The 24,622-nt window shown below is 44.2% G+C and overlaps 1 protein-coding gene across 1 annotated transcript in view; it reads right to left on the bottom strand.

Moving 5' to 3' along the window:
• Positions 1–24,622, bottom strand: part of LOC311149395 (espin-like) — a gene marked incomplete at both ends in the record, with an annotated part of 121,377 nt that overhangs the window by 30,217 nt on the left and 66,538 nt on the right. The window contains 3 exons of the mRNA XM_084186573.1: positions 14,257–14,316; positions 15,879–16,101; positions 18,586–18,747. Coding sequence (XP_084042699.1) covers positions 14,257–14,316; positions 15,879–16,101; positions 18,586–18,747 — 445 coding nt within the window. The remainder of the gene's footprint in view (positions 1–14,256; positions 14,317–15,878; positions 16,102–18,585; positions 18,748–24,622) is intronic.

The following is a 24,622-nucleotide window of genomic DNA, read 5'->3' as shown; positions in this document are numbered from 1 at the left end:
AGACAAAAAATCTTGCACTTCCTAATCCATTGAAAAAAATATTATTCAGCAAGAGTCATTCTTCTAAGAAATTACGCTTTTTTTTTTTGGGGGGGGGGGGGGGTAAATTATTAAACCCAGAGGAAAAATTAAATACTCATTGGCGAAGGAGCAACGGCTCCTCTTGCAGCCAAATATGTACAGTGGGGAGAACAAGTATTTGATACAACTGCCGATTTTGCAGGTTTTCCTACTTACAAAGCATGTAGAGGTCTGTAATTTGTATCATAGGTACACTTCAACTGTGAGAGATGGAATCTAAAACAAAAATCCAGAAAATCACATTGTATGATTTTTAAGTAATTAATTTGCATTTTATTGCATGACATAAGTATTTGATACATCAGAAAAGCATGACAATGACCCAAAACACACGGCCAAGGCAACAAAGGAGTTGCTCAAGAAGAAGCACATTAAGGTCCTGGAGTGGCCTAGCCAGTCTCCAGACCTTAATCCCATAGAAAATCTGTGGAGGGAGCTGAAGGTTAGAGTTGCCAAACGTCAGCCTCGAAACCTTAATGACTTGGAGAAGATCTGCAAAGACGAGTGGGACAAAATCCCTCCTGAGATGTGTGCAAACTGGTGGCCAACTACAAGAAACATCTGACCTCTGTGATTGCCATCAAGGGTTTTGCCACCAAGTACTAAGTCATGTTTTGCAGAGGGGTCAAATACTTATTTCCCTCATTAAAATGAAAATCAATTTATAACATTTTTGACATGCGTTTTTCTGGATTTTTTTGTTATTCTGTCTCTCACTGTTCAAATAAACCTACCATTAAAATTATAGACTGATCATTTCTTTGTCAGTGGGCAAACGTACAAAATCAGCAGGGGATCAAATACTTTTTTCACTCACTGTAGCAGGGGGTGTAAAGCCATAACAGATACGTTTTTCCAGCAGCAGACTATGTTCGATAATGTCAAAAGCCACACTGAAGTCTAAAAAAACAGCCCCCATAATATTTTTATCATCAATTTCTCTCAGCCAATATTCAGTCATTTGTGTCAGTGCTGTGCTTGTTGAATGTCCTTCCCTATAAGCGTGCTGAAAGTCTGTTGTCAATTTGTTTACTGTCAATAGCATTGTATCTGGTCAAACAATTTTTTTCTGAAACTTTACTAAGGGTCGGTAACAGGCTGATTAGTTGGCCATTTGAGCTAGTTAAGGGGTTTTTACTATTCTTAGGAAGGGGGAAAACTTTTGCTTCCCTCCAGGCCTGAGGGCACACACTTTCTAGTAGGCTTAAATTGAAGATATGGCAAATAGGAGTGGCAATATCGTCCGCTATTATGCTCAGTGATTTTCCATCCAAGTTGTCAGACCCCGGTGGCTTGTCATTGTTGATCGACAATAACACTTTTTTCACCTCTTCCACACTCACTTTACGGAATTCAAAATTACAATGTTTGTCTTTCATAATTTGGTCAGATATGCCAAGGTAGTGGGTTCGATCCCCGGGACCACCCATACACAAAAAAAATGTATGCACGCATGACTGTAAGTCGCTTTGGATAAAAGCGTCTGCTAAATGGCATATTATTATTATTATTATATACTTGGATGTGTAGTGTCAGCGTTTGTTGCTGGCATGTCATGCCTAAGTTTGCTAATCTTGCCAATTAAAAAAAAAAATTAAAGTAGTTGGAAATATCAGTGGGTTTTGTGATGAATGAGCCATCTAATTCAATGAATGAAGGAGCAGAGTTTGTCTTTTTGCCCAAAATTTCATTTAAGGTGCACCAAAGGTTTTTACTATAATTCTTTATGTAATTTATCTTTGTTTCAGTGTAGTTTCTTCTTTTTATTCAGTTTAGTCACATGATTTCTCAATTTGCAGTACGTTTGCCAATCGGTTGTACAGTCAGACCTATTTGCCATCTCTTTTGCCTCATCCCTCATCCATAAAATGTTTCAATTCCTCATCAATCCACAGGGATTTAACAGTTTTTACAGTCATTTTCTTAATGGGTGCATGCTTATTAGTAACTGGGATAAGCAATTTCATAAATGTGTCAAGTGCAGCGTCTGGTTGCTCGTCATTGCACACCACAGACCAACATATATTCTTCACATCAACAACATATGAATCACTACAAAACTTATGCACAATATTAGGCCCAGCCTTTGGAACTTTGGTTTTCCTAGATATGGCTACTATATTGTGATCACTACATCCAATGGATTTGGATACTGCTTTCAAACAAATATCTGCAGCATTACTAAAGATATGATCAATACATGTTGATGATTTCATTCCTGTACTGTTTGTAACTACCCTGGTAGGTTGATTGATAACCTGAACCAGGTTACAGGCACTAGTTACAGTTTGAAGCTTTCGCTTGAGTGGGCAGCCTGATGAAAGCCAGTCAATATTTAAAATCACCCAGAAAGTATACCTCTCTATTGATATCACATACACTACCGTTCAAAGGTTTGGGGTCCCCCTAGGATAATGTACATTTGCTGAATCATTATGACAACTCAGCTACACAATGGTAGGGATTAAATGAGCTGGACTCGGGTCATTGACAAGTCATTGTCTCAACGCAGCCTTATAATGCTCTGAAAGGATCCAGGAACCCAAATGATTTGGGTGGATCCCATCCTCATAGTACGAGCTTTGTTTCCAGAAGGTATCAAAATTGTCAATAAATGTTACACCCACAGAGCTGCAATGGTCTCGTAGCCAGTTATGGAGGGCTAAAAGTCTGCTGAACCGTTCAATGCCACGATTTAGGGAGGGCAGAGGGCCAGATATTATGGGGCGTTTGTTGGTGTCAAGTAGAGACCCAATCAGTTCTTTAAAATCCATCTTCAGCTGTTCTGAGCTGCCCTTCATAATGTCATTTGACCCCACATGAACCATGACAGTATCAGCCCCCGGTGACTGACTCACAGCCTCAGGAATCAACCTGGTGATATCCTGAACTTTTCCCCCAGGAAAACAAAGTCTTTGCCCAAGGTACAGATATATCCTCACCATCGACCTCTCCCTATCACAATCGCCGGAATGATCTGCCGAGTCTCGAAGCAGATTGCGAGGCCAGAGCCACAGAGCTCAACTGAGAAGAGGGCTGCTGAGACGCTGGCTGCGTGCAGGCCACAACCGCCAAAATGGACAGAGCTCTGATCCAGAGAGCACGACCCAGCGGAGGGGGGCCGCGATGGTCCAGGCTGTGCCCAGGCAGTTGGTTGACTAGGACAGGGAGAGGTAGCTGGAGGGTTATCCACAGCCATGGAGGGAACACCCAAGCCCCCGGCAGAGGACAGCTAGTATAGGGGTTCAAAGCGATTTGAAAGTCATAAGTCCGGACGTGGGGGAAGTAGGCGCGCCAAGAACGATTCTTCCCCTTCTTTCTGGTTCTGACACGCATCCATTTACGCTCACCTGGAGTCGAACAGTGAGCAGCCATTTTCTGGTTCAAGCTAGTAGAGGGGTGCAGTGGCGGAAATTGATCATAGTCCAGGAAGGTCCCATTATGATCTTCTTGGATGTTTTGATAGGAAGCATTTAAAGATGCCGATAGCCTCATAGAATCCTTATTCAGTTCAAGGCGCTTGGTGAAATGTTTTATTTCTTCATGAAGAGTAATAATCCTTTCTTTAGTTGCATCAAGTTCAATACATTTTTCACAAATGAAGGTATCCATTGGACCTTTCCCTGTGACAACAACGAACATGTCGCATATTATACATTTAATAGCTCGTGAGTCCCCATCAGATTCAAATGAATTTTCACTGCTGCAAGCCGACAGTCCAAGGGAACAAACATTTCCCAGGTCCACCAGGGACTTAGATGCTCCCTCCATGGCCGCGGATGCCCCCAATAGCCCCTCGCACAACTATGTTGTTGTCTGTCTCTCGTTGAATGTGAGAGCGAGAGAGAGAGAGAGAACCGCAGGGGGCAGGTGATGTCTGGGTCGGTTTTCAGTGGCAGGTTGCCGGCTGTTCCTTTCTACGCACCGGCCTGGCTGCGTGTTTGTTTCGGTGTAGCCTCTCAGAGCTGTGTCAGGCGTGACCCCAGTGTTAAATCCGGAGAACAAAAGCACTTTGTTTGGAAATTGTAAGGGTGTAAAGGACAGTGGAGAAAACAACAGGGGGTTTCCATCTGGTAAAGTAATGAATAGGCTACACAACCTGCGATGCAAACAGGTGATTTGTCTGAATTGTCACAATGTATCAAGTGACAATTGTGATAATGTCTATTACCGCAATAACAGTTAAACAATTGTTATGTTACCTGAGAAACATACTTATTGAACAACTAAAGTGATTCATAAAAATGGAAAATGCACTTCGTAAAGTCAATGTAAAGAAATGAAGTGTAAACAACTCAATTTAAATCAGATACCACAAACGTATTCAAATAATATTAACAACTAAAGGTCAATTCAACAGGGCTGCCTGAACCCTCACAACCAAATCACCTGCTAAATGCCTCGGACTGACAGCTCAATCAACAGGTAAAACACTAAATGATATGCTTAAAAAATGTATACTACCAAATAACTATACTCATCATACATTTTCCAAGACACCAAAGATCATATCTTTAACATCCCAATGACAGACAAAGCATACAACTTGCCACAAACAAATTAAACAGTAGGATAGATACTTCACCTGAATGTTTGTAGTGAACTCCTCTGAACTTGACGACCCAGTTCACTATAGATCATTCATTCATTCATTCATTACTGGCCGGCAATGAGGCAAAAACCTAACTTGCTGCGAGGCAACGGCAACAGGCTGACCGAGCGACAGGGAAAAGCTTCATGCAAATCACCCACCCCTTCTTACTCCCCCTCCTCCCCCTCCTGCGCTCTCTCGCTCTGCCCCTCTCCATCTCTCTCCTCACAGAGAAAAGAGAGCAGCCATCTATAAAGGACCCATCACAGTTGTGGAGAAATCTATAGGAATTAATGGTAATTGGCGCTGACAGCGAGCGGCTTGCCAAACTGGGCCTGGATTTAAGATCCAGCCTCACCCCCCTTTCCCCTTCTCCAGCTTGCCTCACCCTGCCTCGTCCAGCACCACCCCCACCCATGCTCACAGTGGTTCTGCAGGTGGATTAGTGGGAGGGAGAGAGCGATCTCAGTCAGTCAAGCTAATGAGCAGCCTGACCACCCGCCCACCTCGTGGACACACACGCACGCACACAGAGCCAGTCTGACCATTGATATAAGGCTAGATCAAGAAGCAGACACCTTTCAGCTCTAAGACACCATCCCGGCCCATCATCCATTAAAAAACGAAAAGTTACAGGTCATTCACCTAATTTCTTTAATTTGACTGATTAACTATGTTTCAATACATATGTTTTACATATAAATCCTCACATAGACCATACAAAATGTCCATAAAATAGAAACCCCTGTCAACTGATTGTATTACTCTCCAGTGGGCCTACTTTCGTCCAATTGGTCCTAGTAAATCTTCATTGAGGAGCACAAGCTCAACTTTAGCGGTTCAGAGTCCACAAATACAGACAGGCTTAGGTTTGCGTGGTGTGGTATTTTCTCTAGATGCAAGGACGATCGGTGTGGACTGGTGTGTGTGTGTGTGTGTGTGTGTGTGTGTGTGTGTGTGTGTGTGTGTGTGTGTGTGTGTGTGTGTGTGTGTGTGCAAACACTGTGTGCATGGTTGTGTTTAGGCTGAAGGTGTGGACATAGGACTTTTGCCAGAGAGGCAGTAAGTAGGTGGAATAACTACTGACAGGTGCTCTACTCAGTAAATAGCAGTCCAAAATGGAACGCTAATGGGACCACAATGTAACATCAATAGGATCGCAATGGGACCGCAATGGGCATCACAATGGGACGGCAATGGGCACCACAATGGCACCAGGTTTAGGGTTCATTTCTAATGGTTATTGCTGCAGACCGCATCTGGGGTGGTGATTTAACAGTCTTTAGACCCTTTGACCCCCGACCCCCCCCACATTGAAGGGGAATTTCACCCTGGCTCTGCCACAGCATATAGTCATTACTATATTAACATAACGTTATCATAAACATCAAAATTATCCAAACCACAAGCTAGAACTCGCACATTTTCATTTACATTTTAGTCATTTAGCAGATGCTATTATCCAGAGCGACTTACAGTTAGTGAGTGCATACATTTTCATACATTTCACTGGTAGAATCGGGAAGTTCAGACTCCCTGTGTATTCGTCTGCTCATAGCGAACCACAAGGTCCGGCATTCATAGCGAATGCTAAAACCGCCCGCTAGGTAGAGGGGGCGTGGCCACAAACTTGAATAATGGGGTTGTTTACTTCGAAGGACCAACACACAGTGATCTCAGAAATCCTGTAGGAAAGTTTTTTTTTTTCCCACCAAAGTTTGTCATCATGCCCGTGTGGTGTTCCGCTCCTGGCTGTGCTAATTACAAACAAGAGTGAAAATGTGTTACCTTTCACTGTTCTATCTACCAGAGATTCATCCACCAGAGATTCATCCAGTGGCTTGCGGCTATCAAGAATGATGCAGTGACCAAAGATTATCAGAAGCATTTTCAGATTGAACAGCTGAGAAGTGATGCGATACCATAGATTTTTTTCCTTCACAACAAAACAGAAGATTCTCAAATTAGAGGTAACCTAACGTTAGCTAGCTTGCTAGCCTAGCTGGGTAAGTTAGCTAGCTAATGTTACAGTCCTGGTATTGAACTCTGAAAGCCATAAGCTAAATCATATAGCTATCTTTTGGTATACACACCGTCAATCAATTTCGCTTATGCCATGGTAGTCACTGCTAGACTGGTAGCTACCCTCAGCAGAGTAAACATCTATGTTTGTTTGTTCTATCTTTGACTGACATTAGCTAACATCAGCTAATGTTACTCTTATTTGGCATCTCAATTTGGTAGTCATCTATTCCACCCTGGTCTGGAAAATTGTCGTTATAGCTAACTCACTCTGTGTGTGTTGGTAGCAATGATTAATGTGTATAAATTGTCTATGGTTGGTTAGTTGGTTCTCAGCCACTCTCAGCTGGCTAGCAATCTTGCTGCCAATTTTGTGACACTAGTTAGCTAACAGCAAACTGACAATATTGAAATGTCCATGTTAGGTATGCTTAACTAGCCAGTCTAATAGAGATCAATACAATTAGTGGGGTGGTTAAATTGTGTATTGTTCTGTATTTTGTTGTAGGTGGTACAGAATCTGATTCCACCAACATGCGCTTCCAACCCCTCGCTCTGCACAAGGTTGGCCAAAATATTTACAAGCTGACGGCTAAGATAGCTCAATTTACAGTAAGCATGGCATAAACATGAATTGGGTAGTGTTTGTGTTATGGGGATACAGGTGGTTAGAGGTAGCCTGAGGACCACAGAGAACCTTCCAGAACATGTAATCAATTTAGTCTACACCTCTTCTCTTTTTACCTTTTCTTTCTGTAAAACTCAGGTTATCTAGAGTCATTCCACAGTGCCCTGCTGAAAAACACCCCAAAGCGGGGGCATTTTGGGTACACAAGCATGATGGACCGGACACACCTGGCTGTTATGGAACACAAGAAGACTGTGGGACAGAAACAAGCAAGGGACCCTGAAAGGTATAAGACAGTAATGACACAACCACCTCATTCCTCTCTGCAGATTCTCAAAACACAAAAGACATGCCTACAAAATTCCCCTGCAAAGGGCTACCATTGACAAGAATGATATGTCAAAGTCAATGGGCTGGGGGAAGTTTACAGACCGTACTTTGAGATGAGGAAGGGGGTTTTGGTTGTGCAGGGTTGTGATTAGACAGTAAATGTATTGTTGTGTATGAGAGCAATTGAGGTGCCATTTCTCCTCAATCTCCCATAAACAACAATTCATTGTGTAAGAACAGCCTTCCTTAGACTTTTCACACCTTCTTTAGTCCCCCCAGCCCATTCACTTTGTTGACTGATCTTTCCTCTCAAAAGCAGCTCCCACTGTCCCCTCATTGTCCCCTCATTGTCCCTAAACAATACGCTAGCTGGTTCCATTCGGTTGATACCTTTACCAACAAAGGTGTGTTGCCCTACAGCCCTCAACATAAAGTGTAAAATGCTAACACCACAACCATGTTTCCAAGAAACTTGCAGTACCAGCAAATCTTCTGCAAGTGTACCAAACAGTTGGTGGTTCTCCCGAGTGGCGCAGTGGTCTAAGGCTGTGCCACTAGAGATCCTGGTTCGAATCAAGGCTCTGTCGTAGCCGGCCGCGACCGGGAGACCCATGGGGCGGCGCACAATTGGCCCAGCGTCGTCCAGGGTAGCGGAGGGAATGGCCGGCAGGGATGTAGCTCAGTTGGTAGAGCATGGCGTTTGCAACGCCAGGGTTGTGTGTTCGATTCCCACGGGGGGCCAGTATGAAAAATTGTATGCACTAACTGTAAGTCGCTCTGGATAAGAGCATCTGCTAAATGACTAAAATGTAAATGTAAATAAGCCCTACACCACTTTCGGCAGAGTCTTATCCAGCTGGCTGTTCACGGCAGACAGGACAAGCCCATCGCCATAAGCACAAAGAGTCTACACTTCATCAGCCCACCATGCCGAACAAAATCTCCAGTGTACCGGAGCCGGATAAAGGACTATTGTTGCGTTTACACACGCAGCCCAATTCTGATATTTTTTTCACTAATTGGTCTTTTGACCAATCAGATCAGTTCTGAAAAAGATCTGATGTCATTAAGGCCAATTAGTTGAAAAAAGATCAGAATTGGGCTGCCTGTGTAAACACAGCCAGTGTGGCTCAGGATAAGACCATGTAGAACAGGGGTCTCCAACCCTGTTCCCGGAGAGCTACCCTCCTGTAGATTTTCGCTCCAACCCCAGTTGTAACTAACCTGGTTCAGCTTATCAACCAGCTAATTATTAGAATTAGGTGTGCTAGATTAGTGTTGGAGTGAAAACCTAAAGGATGGTAGCTCTCCAAGAACAGGGTTGGAGAGCCCTGATGTAGAACCCCCATAAAATAAATATGGATATCACTCTTTGAAATGTGTCTGCCCTTATGGATTCACAGACGATATAACCTGTACAGGGCTCTGTAGCATCAAATAATGCTAAACATTCAGATATTCAAAGAATGTTTGTTTATTTGTCATTCTAAAATACAGGAGAGTGTACACTATTTAATGCTAACTCAAGAGAACAGGGTATTAAACAAGAATGTTATATGGTAAAAGTATTATACAAAAAAATAACAATTTGAATGAACAGTGTAGTCCAGTTCAGTGTGTCCTAGGTGTAGAGACACACAAGTGCAGAGAACTGTAGCTACAGAATGTTCCACCAGATTATGTGATTTACCCAAAGATTTTTGCCGGCATTTTCTTGTCTTTTTCAAGTCTTTATCGAGACAGGTGGGTGTCCACCCCAAAGTGATGCATGTCATGATGACCGAGACCTGTCTCGATCAATGAGTGAGAAGACTTGAAATCGACACGATGGCTTTATGGAGCAAATCAATTATTTATTTTAATAACGGAGCATTTTCGAAATTCAAACTGACCCCTGCAACTGGACACAGATATTTTATGAGACTCCTGTTTCCCCGTATCGAGGACGAAGACGGCATCACCAAGGTTGGTCAAAAATTCTCTGTGCTACACCAAACTCCCAGTAATGGATACCAAAAATCTTTGGTTAAATAACATTATCTGGTGTAACAATCTATAGCTAAGAGAACTGGTGATCAGCAGATGATAGGAGAGGTGGTCATGATGAAATTGCCATTCCAAGGAAAAATACAGTAAGTTCAGAGAATACTTGTAAAGCTGTGGGAGGAGTGTTGTCATGATCAAACTGCCATTCAGCTCCTCAAGAATCATCTGCTTGAAATCCAGCATAATGTCAAATCCCTCGAGATGGATACAGTTCTGCTACAATGACACGCACAGGCAAAGGAATTCCGTTTCTGTGTCTAGAATCCACTCAAGGAAGAGTCCCAGGCACCACACCGTATTGTCTGTATGACAAAAACAATTATATTCTATTGTTGAACCGTGCCTGCATAACATCAACATTCGGGTAGACTAGTTGAACATGCATACAGTGTGCACAGGCATAGAGATTACATTTACAACAATATCTAGCCTAATAGAAATAAATAGTATGGCAAAACCCTCAACCTTTGCTTAGTGACCAGACCGTACAAATGAACCTAGGTAGGTAGGCAGGCAAACAGTATCTACCTACAGCAATGTCTATCAGGCATGCTTAAGCCAGGTGTACACGATTTTGGCACCGATCTAGCTGTCCCAGACAAGTTTTTGAGATCGGAGACAAAATCCCCATGTCGTTGCCTACTCAGGGTGCGCGGCCGTCAGCGACACTCGTTTAATGTGAGCGGTTCAGAGACGCAATCGGAGGGCTACTGATCTCGTCTTTGAGCAGTCCCATACATCCCGATATTTTCAAACGTTTGATTTTATTGGCACAAAATCTGCAATGCAAGTTGAGAACGGTGATCAGCAATTGAGAAGAAGCGAGTGAGATGAAGTTGTTTCACATCACCCAGAATGTGTAGACTCTCCAGCAGGAGCGATGACTACTTCTACGCTGAATAAAAATAAACGCAACATGTAAAGTGTTGGTCCCATGTTTCATGAGCTGAAATAAAATATCCCAGAAATGTTCCATACACACAAAAAGCTTATTTCTCTCAAATGTTCTGCACAAATTTGTTTACATCCCTGTTAGTGAGAATTTCTCCTTTGCCAAGATAATCCATCCACCTGACAGGTGTGGCATATCAAGAAGCTGATTCAACAGCATGATCATTACACAGGTGCCCCTTTTGCTGGGGACAATAAAAGGACACTAAAATGCAGTTGTCACACAACACAATGCCACAGATGTCTCAAGTTTTGAGGGAGCATGCAATTGGCATGCTGACTGCAAGAATGTCCACCAGAGATGTTGCCAGAGAATGTAATGTTAATTTCTCTACCATAAACCGCCTCCTCCAACATAGTTTTAGAGAATTTGGCAGTACGTCCAACCAGCCTCACAACCACAGACCACGTGTATGGCGTCGTGTGGGTGAGCGGTTTGCTAATGTCAACGTTGTGAACAGAGTGCCCCATGGTGGCGGTGGGGTTACGGTATGGGCAGGCATAAGCTACGGACAACGAACACAATTGCATTTTATCTATGGCAATTTGAATGCACAGAAATACCATGACGAGATCCTAAGGCCCATTGTGTGAGGCACATTTATTTTAAGTATCTGTGACCAACATATGCATATCTGTATTCCCAGTCATGTGAAATCCATAGATTAGGGGCTAATGAATTTATTTCAATTGACTGATTTCCTCATCTGTCGCTCTGTAAAATCTTTGAAATTGTTGCGTTTATATTGTTGTTCAGTATAGTATGCGTTTGTACTTGCCTTTAAACAAAGCGTCAAATCGTTACAGCTCTGAAGTGCACAAGCAATGTTATTAAATTCAAAATGTTGGCTAGACATTTCAACTATATGGCAAGCAGGAATGTGACTGAAAACTTTCATGAGGCTGCTTTGAGCCACAGCTTTTTGTAGCTACGCAGCAGGGATTTTGGCCCACTCCTCCATACAGACCTTCTCCAGATCCTTCAGGTTTCGGGGCTGTCGCTGGGCAATACGGACTTTCAGCTCCCTCCAAAGATTTTCTATTGGGTTCAGGTCTGGAGACTGGCTAGGCCACTCCAGGACCTTGAGATGCTTCTTACGGAGCCACTCCTTAGTTGCCCTGGCTGTGTGTTTCGGGTCGTTGTCATGCTGGAAGACCCAGCCACGACCCATCTTCAATGCTCTTACTGAGGGAAGGAGGTTGTTGGCCAAGATCTCGCGATACATGGCCCCATCCATCCTCCCCTCAACACGGTGCAGTCGTCTTGTCCCCTTTGCAGAAAAGCATCCCCAAAGAATGATGTTTCCACCTCCATGCTTCACGGTTGGGATGGTGTTCTTGGGGTTGTACTCATCCTTCTTCTTCCTCCAAACACGGCGAGTGGAGTTTAGACCAAAAAGCTCTATTTTTGTTTCATCAGACCACATGACCTTCTCCCATTCCTCCTCTGGATCATCCAGATGGTCATTGGCAAACTTCAGATGGGCCTGAACATGCGCTGGCTTGAGCAGGGGGACCTTGCGTGCGCTGCAGGATTTTAATCCATGACGGCGTAGTGTGTTACTAATGGTTTTCTTCGAGACTGTGGTCCCAGCTCTCTTCAGGTCATTGACCAGGTCCTGCCATGTAGTTCTGGGCTGATCCCTCACCTTCCTCATGATCACTGATGCCCCACGAGGTGAGATCTTGCATGGAGCCCCAGACCGAGGATGATTGACCGTCATCTTGAACTTCTTCCATTTTCTAATAATTGCGCCAACAGTTGTTGCCTTCTCACCAAGCTGCTTGCCTATTGTCCTGTAGCCCATCCCAGCCTTGTGCAGGTCTACAATTTTATCCCTGGTGTCCTTACACAGCTCTCTGGTCTTGGTCATTGTGGAGAGGTTGGAGTCTGTTTGATTGAGTGTGTGGACAGGTGTCTTTTATACAGGTAACGAGTTCAAACAGGTGCAGTTAATACAGGTAATGAGTGGAGAACAGGAGGGCTTCTTAAAGAAAAACTAACAGTTCTGTGAGAGCCGGAATTCTTACTGGTTGGTAGGTGATCAAATACTTATGTCATGCAATAAAATGCAAATGAATTACTTAAAAATCATACAATGTGATTTTCTGGATTTTTGTTTTAGATTCCGTCTCTCACAGTTGAAGTGTACCTATGATAAAAATCACAGACCTCTACATGCTTTGTAAGTAGGAAAACCTGCAAAATCGGCAGTGTATCAAATACTTGTTCTCCCCACTGTATGGCTACCGGTAGTTGTTTAGCTAACTTAGTTAGCTAGCTACCTACCTAGCTAGCAAACAGAAAAATAATTAGATTTCCCTCCCACTGTAACCCAGTAGTATGTTAGCCAGCAATACACAATATGGGTTTCAGTAGATAAACTGAAGTTAGCTAGATAGCTAGCTAGGTGGCTTGCAGGAAAAATTACTTACTTAGCTAGACATCTGCCCTCTAGGTGCTGCATCGGCTGTAGCTGAGCTTCTAACGTTTGCTAAATCCAACCTTTTGTTTTAAATCATCTTCGCTATATTCCGGTTGTAGCTAATAGATGCTCCATCGTTGAATTCGTGTTGATGAGAGGAATCACTTGACGCCATTGCTCTGGTCAGTTCTTTCAGTTTTGCCCAAAGGATTGTTGTTAAGTGTCCACCTCCTTTTTAAAAAAGCCTGTCTTTTTCAAAAAAGCCAGCCTGCTCATATATTTAGCAATGAATCCGCTGATAGGAACATTGCTGAAAGACGTCCAATGGCTCTATCGAACAAGGACAACCGTATCTGCACCCACAAAAACTTAGTGCGATCAGTATAACAGCCTTCGCAAAATTACACAGAGCTGGACTACATGTATTTTTAGATCTGGAGCCCCAAATCAATACATTGGAAGCAGTCATAGGATGTATCATTCTGCGGGCAAAGCCCTGACCTGCCTTCATCTTGGGCAATTATGTGTGAAACACATCTCACGGTCCTAGAAATGCCTCGGACATTATGAAAACAAGCCCAGATTCCCCCAGGGTGAAATTCCCCTTTAACTCCCTCTCGTCAGAAGGAAACATGTTACTGGTCTTATGGGGGCAACTTATTTAAGAGGATTCAGATAGAAATGTATTGTGCAGAAACGGTATGCTCAATGCTTCTCTGCCATGTTATTGACCAGAATCATGTCTGCTCTATATTTGTATATGTCTTTCTGTGACGCGCTGAACTTTGCACACACCTAATTTGAATAAGCGCTCTGGTCTCTTTGTTCCACACCCATCTACTATTACAGCTTCAAATCACTCTTATTACCCCTTTATAACCCATGTATTGCCCATTTATTACATGTATCAACCAACCAGGATACAGCCTCTGACCACTGTTTTGTTTTGTAGTTTTCTGCCTAATCGACTGTCGTCAATGACAGTCTCCAGCAGGCAGACGGTAAGACAAGCACCATGGCAGGTGGATGTGAAAGAAAGGAGAGGAAGAAAATAAAGGAAATGGTTTGTTAGAGAGGTCTTCTGCCCAGAGGGAGGATGATGTTGATTTGAGACTTGCCATTCTTAATTGTCCATGAGGGGATAAATAAAGTTATATTGAATTGAAGCTACTAGTACTTACGCTTTGTCACCCTGAGTGGGCCGCCTTCTGGCTGACTAGAGGGGGACAGAAACTCCCCACCTTGGATAGGCAGCAGTGGAGAGAGAAGAGAAGGAGAGCGAGAAGGGGTAGACACATGCAGACAGATAGCAGGTGTTCCGGAGGGGAGGGGAGGAGAGGACAGAGGGATAGGACCATTGACACAATTGAAGGAGGAAGAAGAGAGCTTGTTAGTAGAAGACCGTAGTAGAAGACAGATGAGTGTCAAATTCAACAGGACAAATCAAATATGAGAACGCTTTCTCTCTATGGTTTTGACTATAGAGAGGCTGACATCATAGTGCTGACGCAGTGCCCCAATGCTCTGGAATGGAAAAAGATTTCGGCCATCTTACCTGGGGACAGTTCTAAACCAGCAACATCTGTGTTCTCTCTCTATGGTCAAAATGCTGTTGCAAAGTGCAAAGTTATAGCAAAGTGCAAAGTTCTCTCCCTCCCATCCCGGAGGACCTGGGCCCTAGGACCATGCCTCAGGACTACCTGGCCTGATGACTCCTTGCTGTCCCCAGTCCACATGGTCGTGCTGCTGCTCCAGTTTCCACTCTTCTGCCTGCGGCTATGGAACCCTGACCTGTTCACCGGACGTGCTACCTTGTCCCAGACCTGCTGTTTTCAACTCTCTCTCTACCGCACCTGCTATTTCAACCTCTAAATGACCGGCTATGAAAAGCCAAGTGACATTTACTCCTGGTGTACTGACCTGTTGCAACCTCTACAACCACTGTGATTATTATTTGACCCTGCTGGTCATCTATGAACATTTGAACATCTTGGAGAAAAATCTGGCCTTAATGGCCATGTACTGTTATAATCGCCACCTGGCACAGCCAGAAGGGGACTGGCCACCCCTCAGAGCCTGGTTCCTCTCTAGGTTTCTTCCTAGGTTTCTGCCTTTCGAGGGAGTTTTTCCTAGCCACCGTGCTTCTGCTTGCTGTTTGGGGTTTTAGGCTGGGTTTCTGTATAGCACTTTGTGACATCTGCTGATGTAAAAAGGGCTTTATAAATACAATTTGATTGATTGATTGATTGAGGAAGCAAGCTTTGGATAAGAGCATAACTACTCAATTGAACATTTCGCCAAATTCAAATTTCCCCCAACCATAGCAAATAACCACCATCTTTGTAACTAGAACAGAGTAGCAGACGGGGCAAAGAGCAACCATGCCAGGTAGTGTCAGTCAGTCAGGGCAAAGAGAGAGAGACGGGGCCAATTAAGCAAATGGCTGAACACTAAACCGGTTCTCAAGGTAACGATAGCCCTGAGTGAGGGCATACATTTGTAATCAGTTATCTGGGACGGTAAGGCCAGACTCATCTCTCAGTCTACAGAATGAGATAACATTGTTCCCGTTTTGCACCTGCCGCAACTCAGCTTTCCAGGAATTATTGCATTATCAGGGGGAGTGGAGAAGGAGTCTATTGACACTTCACACTGGTTTTGCCATCTGTGAAACTAGAGTAGCAAATGTAACATGAAAAAAAAAAAATTCAGAAAGCACTGTAGTCACAAGAGGAGAGAAGCACAATGCAAGAAAGAGAGGAGAAAGGAGAAAAGGAGAAAGGAAGGGGGAGTGATGACTCACTTCCTGAAGAGGAGGGGCGTCGCTGGTTGGTGCTTGAGGAAGGGCTGTACTGGTAGGTGGGCATTTCTGAAGGCAGCGGCGGGGGAGGAGGGAGTGCCCGGGTGGGATTGCTGATGGGGAGGGGGGGCAGGGGAGGAGGCAGAGGGAGGGGCAACTCTTCGGTGGTGCGGTTCTCTGGGCTGGGGGCGGGGCTGTCGGCTGACTCCTCCAATAACACAGAACCCTGATTGGATCATAAAGAATAGAATAAAAAATGTTTAGTCCATATCCCACCAGTCAAAATATATTATAACAGGAGGAAAATGATAAGGGTTGCCTGTCCATCTTAAATATAAAGGACCCCATTTTGACAGAGCTAAAATGCAGAGATTTCAAATACTATGTACGACACTTGATTGAATTGCATACACGGTACTGTTAACTTTAAACCCAAATCAATCCCTTGCCATGGACATCTTGAAAATAACAAAATGCAGCTAAAATAGTGAATATATATTTTTATATATATTTTTGTAACATCTCCCCATTTTTGCACAGTCAAAACATCACCCATCCGGATCTTATTGTGATCTCATTCCTTGACAGCTGAGAGGAAGTTGTAATAATGGTAGGAGCCAATGAACCATATCACACCTGTCTTCGCAGAAATACATGCCAATAGACATTCTAGCAGTGCGGTGCTAGGCTGGGCCAATAACATTATTGTAGTGGGAGGAGAGGGGGAGTAATACTGTGACAGATGTATGGTAGCTGACTCTAAAATGAAGGCTCAATTAGACATTTGCTGTCTTAAATCTAAGACATAACACCCAATGGGAATAATAATGGAGTTAACATGGCATAATCTAGGGTCCTTCTGGGACGTGGGGTGGGGTGGGGGGGGGATATCTGTTGCTGTGAGTGATAGCCCCCCCCACCCCTCCTCACCACCCCCCACTACAGCCTGACAGTGACACTCTCTAACACAGCTGTTACAGAGTTAATGGACTGTGACATTTAACCCCCTTCCTCCTCCTCTTTTTAGACGCGTGCCTGTCATTATGCCCCTCTTCCCCTATAATGAGGGGGGTGGGGTCATCCAGAGGCGGGTCCCACGGGGGTCCCTCTCCAACACGCGCCGGGCCCCAGCTGTCGATAATGATAAGCCGAGAGGGACGTGGGGCGCCATCTGTCCGGTCCTCGGGGACGGGTAGGGGAGTTAGGACGCCCCACGGAGGTCCTAATTGGCTCAATGTAGATTACACCAAACTGTCGATACCCATGAGATTATGGGCCGCTCCCTGGGGGGGCTGTTGACTATGCGTGCAGGACCTGATTGATACGTGTCTGTGTAAATATTCGTCTGCTCAATGTTGACCAAGAATTAGCAATTTTGCTTATTTTATTTTATTTGAGACAATATTCTTTAGGTTTAGTGAGTACAACCTTGAAACAAAACCACAAAGCCAACATGGATTATACCTGAAACAAGACATACCTTAATTACTTTTTTAAAGGTAAAGCACAGGTTTATACAAATTCAAATCTGCATTTAAAGCATTTAATTTCCCTGGTAGTGCAGTCAGTCCTGGTTAGCTTCACTTTGTAAGCTATGGAATTGTACTCAGTTTATTTGGGTCTGTGTTCTGCAGGTGAGTTTGCACAACAGGACGGAGACTCTGGCGGTGATGGAAATGAGAGTGCAGCAGTTAGTAAGTTGGCATTGGATGGCAACCAAATGGCAAACAAGGGTACACAGCGTGAGACACACAGGCAAACACTGCTGTGTGTGGTGACCATAGAAATAGCATTACTTTCTATAACAATGATATTTCTATGGCGGTGACCCAAGGCTAACGCAACACGATGGCCACAGCCAAAATACACCTAACTCTGTCTCACCCTACATAGCCACACATAGCCCCAGGTGCACAACTCCAGTCCTTGAGGGCCAAAGTGTACACTGGTTTTCCTCCTTGCCTTTTCAAATCAGAGACTAAATTATACCCCTGGCCTATCAATGACATGAAGGCATCCATTAAATGTCAGGGAACAATTCAAACAATAGCAATACTGCAGCCCTTAAGGACAGTAGTTTATTTTATGTTTGTGTTAATCTATCCTTTATAGTATACAATAGAGATGGGATCTTCATATTTTCTACAAGGGAGACCCTGCCTCGCGACAGAGTAGTGCTGCACTGTGCTGGCTTGTGAGGTGGGCCAGCAAGCCCTGGGTTGAGGTGTTGATTAAAGCCTGGGAGGGACAGAGTTCTGCTAGACTAGAGGGCAGTCACTAGGGGGTGCACTGACCGCTACAGGAGCCAGTCCTGTTTGTGCCAGCCAGTTGACTGTAGGGGGGCATGGTATGGTAGCCATCATGATGCTGTGCCGCTGACTTGACTATTACAGAACTGGTCTTGTGTATGTCACAGAACATCCAGACAAAATATAAAAAAAGTTAAGAGGAATAGCCCATGAACCCCCCCAAAACAAATGTCTCCCTCTTCTACAGTGAATACACTACGGTCCTGGAGAGAAACTGGGTGAGCAAGGCTTGTGTTCCAGCCCAGTACAATCACGCCTGTTGATCAACTAATCACGGTCTTAGGTATGGACCACGATTAGTTGAACCAGGTCTATAGTGCTGGGCTGGAACAAAAGCCTGCACATCCAGTTTGCTCTGCAGGACTGGAGTTGGAGAACCCTGGTTGTCTGGTCCTGTTTACCTCCTTGTTATGCGCCATGGTTCGGCTCCCACGATGGTCGACCCCGTCGCTACCCAGGGCTTTGTAGTAGTCCCCCGTGCTGGGCTGCTTGTTGAAGTTCCGAGACTTTCTGTTGGAGTCCACCCGGCGCAGCCTATCGTGGTTCTCTTCTGGAGTCAGTTGCTGGGTAGAAACATGGGAGGGGCCAATGAGCAGTGAGTAAATAAATATGTTGGGGTTTTGTCTGAGTTTGCGTGTTGTTTTTTTGGCTTGCCATTTGGGTCTTTTGAAATAGACAGTCTGGCCAAATTTGGGGTTTAGTAGCTGTGTGGAAGGAAGACTTAACTATAAAAGCTATGGTACTTCAAAAGTAGGAGTACGATTTTTTAAGTAATCAGATCTTCTTTTGTTCCATGTGATATACAGTTGCAAAGCGTAGACCACAGAACATTCACAAAATAAAAATACGTCTTCATCGCCTAACATGAAACCTATCTACCCAAAAAGGACAACATTGTGTTTTGTCGACATTTGAGGGTTAGAAAACGTTGTGTAAGAAATTGTCACCTCTAGAGGCTTTAGTGACCCGAACAGAAGCAGCTTTAACAGCACCAGGAAAAAAAGGCTTTTCTTCTTTGCCTCTGGGTTAAAGCATCACCATTAATATTGCATAAAAGCATTTGGGGTCAAAGAAAATAAGAATTCACATGTACACAGTTCCTGTTCAAGGTAAGAAGGGTCAGAGATCAGTAACATGGCCCTCTACTGTATCTCCGGGCTGCTCACTTTCCCATTCCTAGCTCTCTAGGCCACCTGTTGAGAAGGAAGCTCAGACACCTGACAACAGTTTATCCTTAAGGACCCATGTTTCAAAGATAGCTAGGACCTTTCATGATACTGCGGTAGTCCAGGGTTGGGGACAATTCCATTTCAAATCAGTCAGTTCGGGAAGTTAAAATGTAGTGCTTTTCCGCCTACGTCTTTTTGGGGGTACAGTATTTACCTAATGCAAAATATTGCATTACAACTATTTGCATTGGAATCATTGCAACTTTGACTCTAGCAAAAGCTGGAATGCGTGGGCCTTTTCTTTCCATCTCCTCAACTCAGTTAAGTATTGCCACTTTTGGCCAGGCTTACTCAGTGTGAGTGGACAGCCTAAGTGTGTGATTGCTTAAGTTATGCTCACAAAAACACGTTAAAAAAAGTTGCACTGTACGAAATAACACACGGCACCTAAGCAGCAGTTTGAGGTCAAAACAATTTATTCTTATGGGCTCTGTACTTATCACTATAGACAATTATATTTTTTTACAAGTCCACAGAGTATAACCAACCAGATACAGGATTATGCTATATTACTAAGTGACATTGCTGTTGAGTAGAAGCCATGGGGTCAACTTCCTAAATTCAGACACCCACTTTGCCTGTCAAATCGCACCAAAACAAGAGCATCACAACTGCCATTGCCATTTTCATCGCATTCATTTCGTTTTCAAAAGGCACCGTGGCAAAAGCTAGAGAGACATTCAACAGATTCAAAAATCTAAGACTGGCAGAAATAATTGACCATGACCTCGCTCTTCCCCTTCGTATTGTCCTGTTGTTTCTTCTCTTCTCTTGTCCTTTGTGGCTTTATGGGTGTATTTGCATTGTTGACTCACGTCTGCTGTCAAAGACGAGGCCCCCAAGTAGCACTTAGAGAAGTGTGTGTGTGTGTGTGTGTGTGTGTGTGTGTGTGTGTGTGTGTGTGTGTGTGTGTGTGTGTGGGTGTGTGTGTGTGTGCGCCCGTGCGTGCAAACAGTGGGTAATGCATTTTTCGTCATGAATCTTGTTATGGGGCAGCTCTGCAGTGGTCACTAGCTGGCACAGCCACAAAGTCATATAATCTGATCTTAAACATAACCCTAACCACACTGCTAACCCTAATGCCTAACCCTGACAAATTAAGACCAAAAAGCTCATTTTTGTTTACAGACATTTTTACAACATAGCCAATTTGGACTTTGCAGCTGATCTATCTAAAAAAGGGAAATTGCTCAGTTCTGCCTCCAGGACAAGACCATAACCACCCTCAACCCCAACCCCTCCCACCACACTGACAGACACGGTTATCTGTGTTCATTTAGCCGTTTCGGTCTTTTGTTTTTACTTTACTATGGTCAGTGTGGTTATGCTGTGGCATACATCTAGTTTGCATGGACAACTACTAGATCAGATCTACGGTTGGTTTCTCATGGTTGCAGAAGCGATGAGCATTTAAATGTCCCATCATACATAGTAAATAATTCAATATGAAAGATGTGAGCAAGTATATTTTATAATGAACAAATATATAAACGCAACATGTAAAGTGTTGGTCCCATGTTTCATGAGCTGAAATAAATAGATCCAAGAAATGTTTCATATGCACAAAAAGCTTATTTCTCTCAAACTTTGTGCACAAATGTGTTTACATCCCTGTTAGTGAGTATTTCTCCTTTGCCAAGATTATACATCCACCTGACAGGTGTTGCATATCAAGAAGCTGATTCAACAGCATGACACAGATGCACCTTGTGCTGGGGACAATAAAAGGCCACGGAAATGTGCAGTTTTGTCACACAACACAATGCCACAGATGTCTCAAGTTGAGGGAGCATGCAATTGGCATGCTGACTGCAGGAATGTCCACCAAAGCTGTTGCCAGGGAATTTGATGTTCATTTCTCTACCATAAGCCGCCACTAACGTCATTTTAGAGAATTTGGCAGTACGTCCAACTGGCCTCACAACCGCAGACCATGTGTAACCACGCCAGGACCTCCACATCCGGCTTCTTCACCTGTCTGAGACTAGCCACCCGGACAGCTGATTAAACTGTGGGTTTGCACAACCAATGAATTTCTGCACAAACTGTCAGAAACCGTCTCAGGGAAGCTCATCTGCGTGCTCGTCGTCCTCACCAGGGTCTTGACCAGACTGCAGTTCGGTGTTGTAACTGACTTCAGTGGGCAAATGCTCACCTTCGATGGCCACTGGCACGCTGGAGAAGCGTGCACTTCACAGATGAATCCCGGTTTCAACTGTACCGGGCAGATGGCGTCGTGTGGGCGAGTGGTTTTCTGATGTCAACGTTGTGAACATAGTGCCCCACGGTGGAGGTGGGGTTATGGTACGGGCAGGCAATTTGAATGCACAGAGATACCGTAACGAGATCCTGAGGCCCATTGTCATGCCATTCATCCGCCGCCATCACCTCATGTTTCAGCATGATAATACATGGCCCCATTAAGGATACTGTATGTACACAATTCCTGGAAGCTGAACATGTCCCAGTTCTTCCATGGCTTGCATACTCAGACATTTGACCCATTGAGCCCGTTTGGGATGCTCTGGATCGACATGTACGGCAGCGTGTTCCAGTTCCTGCCAATATTCAGCAACTTCACACAGCCATTGAAGGGTAGGACAACATTCCACAGGCCACAATCAACAGCCTGATCAACTCTATGTGAAGGAGATGTGGCGCACTGCATGAGGCAAATGGTGGTCACACCAGATACTGACTGGTTTTCTGATCCACGCCCCTACTTTTATTTTTATTTATATTTTTTTTAAGGTATCTGTGACCAATAGATGCATATCTGTATTCCCAGTCATTTGAAATCCATAGATTAGGGCCTAATGAATTCATTTCAATTGACTGATTTCCTTATATAAACTGTAACTCAGTCAAATCTTTGAAATTGTTGCATGTTGCGTTTATATTTTTGTTCAGTGTAGTCTTTCAGTGAGGGGACCATTGAATGAAAAAGCCTCCATTGAGAAACAGATTGGGAATTTAGCCAGGACACCAGGGTTAACACCCCTACTCTTACGATAACTGAAATATAGTGACCACAGAGTAAGGACACCCGTTTAACCCTGGCGTTGCAAGTGCCATGCTCTACCACAGAGAGAGAGCACATCACCCCCTCCCCCTAACTAACAAAGCAAGTGCACATAGACACGCATGTCGGCATAAACCAAGAGATAGGCTAGCTCGCAAAACACCCTCCGCTCCCCTTTAAAACAACCAAGTCAATCACAAAAAAGCTGTGGTCACTTTCAGGCTTACCGTTTAAAATTCCCTTTCCCCTCAGTAGTCCCTTTGGTCTTGACAGATCCAACCCAGAAGCCCAGAGGTGCACTGAGAGCAGCCGTCACCAGATCTCCTCATCCCCTTGCGCTCTACTGTGCCACTACCTGCCCCTCTCCCTTTGCCCACAGGCCCTCATCAATAAGGCACATCTATTGCAACAACAGTGACATCAGCGCTGCAGGCCGCTGACCAACAACCAACCCACAGCGTGACACATGCCCGGTTGAGCTCTTATGCAAAGTATGGAGCAGTAAAGGGTTCAGGCAGGGCAGGCACAGCACAGCCTTCATGGCTGCCCACACGCAAATCTCCCAGGGCATAAGGATTAGAATAATTCCTGCCAGCTCCATTTTGATTAGCTATGAATGGCCAGACAACACTTTGTTGACAACTAGCTACTATTACACGCTTCATTATTGTAGAGGGAGTCGATCATAAAACACTGTCAGTCATAATACATTGGGAGTTTAAATCTGGGTCTTTGATTGGCCAATGTACACAGGACATCACCTGCCACATAACAAACAAAGATGGAATGAGGGGAGGTTGAATTCAAGCAAATCTGCACTGTGGAAACCTGTATTGCAGAAAAAAAACATACCTAGCGCTAGCACTACACAAATGGACCCTCTGAGTTTGTTTGTACTTAACGTAACTTCAGTGAAGATAAGTCCAGGGGTACTGATGGGTAGATAATATTAGTGATTTCCCAGGATGATGTTACCCTGCTCTGCCGTTTCTATGGCGTCCTAGGCAGATGGGGACCCTAGACACAGGGAAAAACTCTCTCCTGTGTGTGTGAGCTAGCAAGCGTGCGTCACGGGGATCGTCACCAAGGTACCGTGACAGGAGGTGAGCTCATTAAGTAGCCCCTCCCCCCTGGGCCCGACGACACACACCCAGACCATGGCAACTCCCCTCACCATGGAGACGTGCCATAGCAACAAGGTTGTTATGTTGTTACAGTATGTGAATACTGTAATACGTAAGCCTAAACCTGAATTGATGTAATCATGTTTCATACTCCATCATTCAGGGGCCACTTATGACAGAGATGTGACTTGGTAGCCAATTGTTGGCCTTTACACTAACTGTCACCTTTAAATAAATTGTGCTTTATGACAAATATAATATCTGTGGACCAGGAATAAAAAAATAATAAAAAAAAACATAAATGTGCCCGAGTCTGCGTAGTGGTTAGCCCCCCAGACTCCGGACCTATACTCCTGGTGATGTGGGTATGAATCTAGTCTCAGTCCTTCCTCTCCGGCTCCCCTCTCCATAGTTATTTTTTTAATATATTTTTTATCGTCCATAATATAAGCTTGGGAGGGAAGTTGTTTTGAGCTATGGAGCCCACTCACAATGTGATCAGAGTAATTACTGTAATTAACGTCAGACCTGTCACCCTGCTTATCAAGAGGTGCCAATGGGGAGGGCCGGCTCGTAATGAGGATCCTCGTTAGCGCAATAACATTGTATGGATTGGAGAATCCCTCTTCTCGTCGGCCTCCACGCTGGGAACAAGGGAAATTGTTACACTGTTACACTGACTGGCCAAGTGATTAGTGGCTGGCATGATAGGGAAAATGGCCCCCCGACTCGCTGCAACCCAAACACTGTGGTTCCTGACCCCACTAAGAATCTGTGTCACCTCGCTCCGCTAGGCGCTAAACTCTCTGGAAATGTCTTTTTAGCCCCCATTTTCAAACGCCTCGGTGGAGCAGACACTATTACAGTGCCTTCAGAAAGTACTCATACCCCTTGACTTATTCCACATTGTTGTGTTACAGCCTGAATTCAAAATTGATTAAATATATGTATTTTTTCCTCACCCATCTACACATGTTTTTTGAAATCTTTGCAAATGTATTGAAAACGAAATACAGGAATCTAATTTACATAAGTATTCACACCCCTGAGTCAATTATTTTGT

Source organism: Coregonus lavaretus (genome assembly GCF_964263955.1).
Source record: "Coregonus lavaretus genome assembly, chromosome: 22".
NCBI classification, from domain to species: Eukaryota; Metazoa; Chordata; class Actinopteri; order Salmoniformes; family Salmonidae; genus Coregonus; species Coregonus lavaretus.
This window is presented reverse-complemented; position numbering and strand designations above follow the sequence as displayed.